General features: G+C 53.6%; 4 protein-coding genes across 4 annotated transcripts, besides 5 other annotated features; all 4 read right to left on the reverse strand.

The window, feature by feature from the left end:
• Window positions 1–465, reverse strand: Tco025E_04613 (complement regulatory protein; the record flags this gene model as incomplete). The annotated part of the gene is made up of 1 exon (XM_029371523.1): window positions 1–465. A coding segment is annotated over one exon (465 nt), but the record flags the coding sequence as incomplete, so codon positions are not given.
• Window positions 466–650: 185 nt separating this feature from the next.
• Window positions 651–685: a sequence feature (GA-rich).
• A 684-nt stretch (window positions 686–1,369) lies between these two features.
• On the reverse strand, window positions 1,370–2,224 carry Tco025E_04614 (cyclophilin; the record flags this gene model as incomplete). The annotated part of the gene is made up of 1 exon (XM_029371524.1): window positions 1,370–2,224. The coding sequence occupies one exon, from the start codon at window positions 2,222–2,224 to the stop codon at window positions 1,370–1,372; it is 855 nt and encodes a 284-aa protein (XP_029228350.1).
• A 103-nt stretch (window positions 2,225–2,327) lies between these two features.
• Tco025E_04615 (uncharacterized protein) lies at window positions 2,328–3,011 on the reverse strand (the record flags this gene model as incomplete). Its single annotated transcript, XM_029371525.1, has 1 exon — window positions 2,328–3,011. The coding sequence occupies one exon, from the start codon at window positions 3,009–3,011 to the stop codon at window positions 2,328–2,330; it is 684 nt and encodes a 227-aa protein (XP_029228351.1).
• Window positions 3,012–3,084: 73 nt separating this feature from the next.
• Window positions 3,085–3,128: a microsatellite.
• Window positions 3,129–3,133: 5 nt separating this feature from the next.
• Window positions 3,134–3,152: a microsatellite.
• A 235-nt stretch (window positions 3,153–3,387) lies between these two features.
• On the reverse strand, window positions 3,388–3,813 carry Tco025E_04616 (uncharacterized protein; the record flags this gene model as incomplete). Its single annotated transcript, XM_029371526.1, has 1 exon — window positions 3,388–3,813. One exon carries the CDS (start codon window positions 3,811–3,813, stop codon window positions 3,388–3,390), a length of 426 nt encoding a protein of 141 aa, XP_029228352.1.
• Window positions 3,814–3,871: 58 nt separating this feature from the next.
• Window positions 3,872–3,918: a sequence feature (A-rich).
• Window positions 3,919–4,177: 259 nt separating this feature from the next.
• Window positions 4,178–4,246: a microsatellite.
• The last annotated feature ends 25 nt before the right edge of the window (window positions 4,247–4,271 follow it).

Consider the following 4,271-nt stretch of genomic DNA (forward strand, 5'->3'; position numbering starts at 1 on the left):
ACTGTAATTCCCCAGCAGCATGTAGACATCATCGCCAACCACAAGTGTTGTTGGCCGCATGATATCCGTTGCCTTCTCGCCGCCCGTGTCGGAGTCGCCCTCAGGCCGTGCGTAAAGGAGTTTTGTGTCCGCCGCCGAGATGTCCGTCGGGGCAGCAGCTTCTTTCCTGAGGAGCTTCGAAGCAATGCCAATAAAAACCTCGCCTCCGCCACCTTCCTCCTTGTACTCAGCTTCCGCAACGGCAAACACGTCACCCCCCACCTTCACAAGGCTGGGGACGCGGAGGGAGCTTACTGAGAAACCAGCGGCGGCAATGTCCTTCCAGTTAGCGCCAGGCACCGGCGTCGTCCCTGTCAATGGATCAACGGCCGTCTTTGGAGCATTCCCCCCAGCGTGAACAGTGTCACTGCAGCCGCATAAAAACAGCACAATGAGAAGCAGCAGCAGCGCCGCAGCGGAAAACATAGGCCGGGGCATGTTGAGTCGTCGCTTGTCTCTCACTTTCTTTCCTTCGCTACTTGCGGTTAATCCGCTCAGGCCGCGACGGTTGTGTGTGAGTGTGTGTTGCTGGCGGTAACTGCAGAGCCTTCAAAACGCACAGCAGCGAGTAGTGTTTGGTCTCTTTTTCTTCGGCATGCGTGTGAGATGTGGAAGAGAAGCAGTAAAAAGAAAAGCAAGAGAAGAGTGAGCAGCCCAGGCAGTCGACGAACAACAGGAACAGAAGCTTCAAGGATTACACGCCCCCCACACCTCATGAGAATGAATGAAGCATGAAGAAGAGTAGCGGAAAAGCATCAAAAAAATCATCGTTGCATCAACAGAATCGACGTCTCCCGCAAAGTGGAGTGGGTGCAGCCAACATTCCCATCCCAAGAATCGTCGCACAGAGCCGTGCTGCAGTGAGGAGGTCCCACGCTTCCCAGGAAACCCATGTATATGCCGCTGCTGGGCCCTCATCCAATCGCGGGCCTCAATGAGAACCCCCGGATCGCGCCACAACCGCAGAGACCCGACGGCGAAGCCTACAGCGGCCACATCCACGCGTCATTACCTTCACCTTCCTTTACGGGGTGGGAGGGCGAAACGCGCCACACACAGCAAATCGCAACGCGAAAGAGGAACTTGTGAGAAACAGTTTGTTGGGGAAGCTACATCACGTTTTCACAGTTCTGTAAAGCCATCAAACAATTTCAGCGTTGTCAAAACTGTGAAAAAAGGGCTTATTTACATCGGCTGCCGCAGGCCAGCCCCCAGCCACGCCCTCTTCCCTTTTCGTTTCTGCCTTGAAATGGAAGCACATGAGATTGTGCGATGGCCCTACGCCACCGCCTAAAAAAAAAAACGCTCTTTTTTTCCCCCCCCAAGCGGGTCAAGCTTCTGCGCCTTCAACGGTGTTTCCGCCAGTTGTGATCCCATTGGTCTCCCGCATGGAGGTGGGGGCACCGGACGGCTTGGGACCCGTCAATGCGCCGCAAAAAGTGACGACAGCTGGCACAAGAGGTCGGCCAATAGCATCGAGCGGAAGGCTCTCGAGCTTGTCCAGCAGCGTGAGATCGTCAACGGCCCTCCCAAAGACAACTTGTTTAAAATCAAGAGAGGGAGAGGGACCCAAGGTGATACCGAAAACAGAGCCGCTTGTGTGCGGGCCGTCGGTAATCATGGTAAGCAGCCCCCGCTCAGAGTGGCGTTTGCGGTACCCCTCGTCCTGAAGAGGGCTGCCGGTGGAGGAGACGTTAAGGGATTCCAACTCACCGAGGAGAATGAGCTTTTTTGCATGATCCACGCCGTGCACCGGCGTGTCCAGGTAGTCGAGTCTGACGCCGGTGGTGGGGTCCACGCCGCAGGAGCCCGTAATTAGTGCTCGGAAGTTGTGCACCGTGTTAGGGGCCGTATCCTCAAAGAGCTCCAAAACTAGTCGACCGGCCAGGACATCACCAATGGATATGTCAAGGAATGCGCGAGATGATTGCTGCTCCTCGGTCGAGCGATGGCTGCGCTGGTAGTTTTCCCATTCCTTTAACCGACGCTCCTCCACGTCCTGGTACCGCTTATTCGCCAGAGACGCCTCGTCTTCGGCGTCGGTACGCGCAAGGGGAAGCTCAGCCTTTTCCTTGCGGGGCTGCTTTCCGGCGTCCAGCTTTCTCCACGGCATCTCACTAGAGCTCCCCAAGTAGGCAAAGAAGAGGGGGCGGCGGAGGAATGGCAAAAATAAAAATAGAAACATCTCACTCGAGAAACAAAATATTTTTTGTTATATTTTCCAAGAAAGAACAGAATACTCGTCGACCCAGGTGTCAGAAACGATAAATCTTCCTCCCTTTCACCCATCATTTGAGAGACTGCAACCAGGCGGAGTAGGACTCATTCACGTGCTGTTTCCCATCGTATGATGCCTTGAACTTTTGGTCAAACTCTAAAAACTTTCGCCGGGTGACTTGTCCATATCCGGAAAGGCCCTTGGTTTGCTTGGCCAACTCTTCGCGTGATATGTACTTGGCTGACTCTTCCGAGAATCTATCGTTCATCCAGTTGTCCTCCATGTGGCGCTTGCGCAGGTGCGCGTACGGGTCGGTTCTCAGCGACGGAGGGATTAACGCCCGCTCCAGCAGCTTCATCGCCTCGTAAGAGATGTACTTCGCAACGCACGTGTCTGTCGGCTTATATCGACGGTACCAGGGGGTGCGCTGGAACTCCTCAACTGTGCTCCACGTGTTCAAGGAGGAGCGAATGTCTTGGGTTTTTCTCTCAAAAATCTGTTCCATCTCCCGCTGCACCTCCACCTCACCCCAACCATCTTTCCTCAGCACATCCCTAACGACGTCCTCCATGCGATCGGTGAGTTTGTAGGCGCAACGCCATTCCTCCTCCCGCGCAACGGGCCGCGGGTTTCCCGTGAGGACGGGAATGTCGCGCATCTTGTGGCCGAATCCGAGCTCCTTCCCAAACCTTCCGGAGCTGTCAAAGCAGCGGCAAGAGCTCACGAGAGCCGTCGCAGAACGTATCGCCCGCATCGGAATACGTCGAAGGTATTCCACCCCCGTCTTCACCCAAAGATATGTTTATATTATAACTATCGGCCTATGCTTTGTAGTATTATTTCTTCTTTTGTTTGTTTGTTTGTGTGTGTGGGGGGGAGAGAAAGAGAGAGAGAGTGCGCCGAAGCTTCCCGTTCCGTCCCCAAGCTTCCTCTCCAGCAGTCCCCAAATGCCTAGTGGCAAGAGAGGAAGAGGATACAAAAGAAAGCAAAGTGAAACTCGTGTCCGGCCATCACCCCCTCTCCCTCTCCAGATAAATATATAGGGATAGAGGGAGGGGGAACTGGCGAAGCGGCGAAGTCAGACCAAATAGGCATGAAAACACGCAGAATGCCCGGTGAGAGGCTCATGGTTAATAGTCGTCCAGCGAGGACTGCCTGCCCCACCAAAGAATGGAGCCGGTGAGCGGCATAAGGCTGGTGAATCCCACCAGCGCCACCCCCGGAACGGAGCGTCTACGCTCCTGCAACCCCGTGAACTTCAACTTGCACAGCACAAGGGCGCCGACGGCGGAGCCAAAGCACAGAATCCATCCAATGAAAAGCACGGCTTTGGCCCTCAGTACATCGTTTTTGACCTCAACAGGGGAGACGAGGATCATCGCAAGGAAGCCAACTAGGGAGAAAATGGCGGGCATAAGCAGAATAAAGGAGGTGTGGTGCGTCACGTTCGCCTCACTTTGCGCCGTGATGATGCCATCGACCAGCAGCATCAGCGCCAGCCCAAACAGTGCCCCCGCCACCGCAGCGGGGGGCGCCTGTAGACGCTCGAGAAACATAAAGCTTTATGCCCAAGTTGCGTCTCACTCGAGCAAAAACACAACCGCAGAATACACTGAAGGAGAAGAAGCAAAGAAAGACAGAAAAAAAACAAAGAAAAAAAGGGTTCCGCACTTCCCTCCACCCACACACCCCACCCCATCCAAAGAAGAAGACGGAAAAAAGAAAACAGCAAGAGATATTTGGTGCCGCCACGGCACGTTCGTCCAACGCACGCATGATACGCCCTCTCCCTACATTTCCTTCAACATTGCGCGGAGTAACAAAAACGGTCCTGGAGTCAACAGCAACACCAAGATACCAAAACAAACGACAAAAAAAAGGTAACAGCACTGAGGGGACAAGTAAATAAAGGAGGTGATATCTTATTTTTGTTTTTGTTTCTTTTTTTTACCATTTTCTTTTTCATTTCTTTCCTTTCCTTTTTTCTTCGGTCTTAGTTTATTTGCAATCACCT

The sequence above is a fragment of the Trypanosoma conorhini genome (assembly GCF_003719485.1).
Source record: "Trypanosoma conorhini strain 025E chromosome Unknown Tco_14.4_contig_00241, whole genome shotgun sequence".
Lineage (NCBI taxonomy): Eukaryota > Euglenozoa > Kinetoplastea > Trypanosomatida > Trypanosomatidae > Trypanosoma > Trypanosoma conorhini.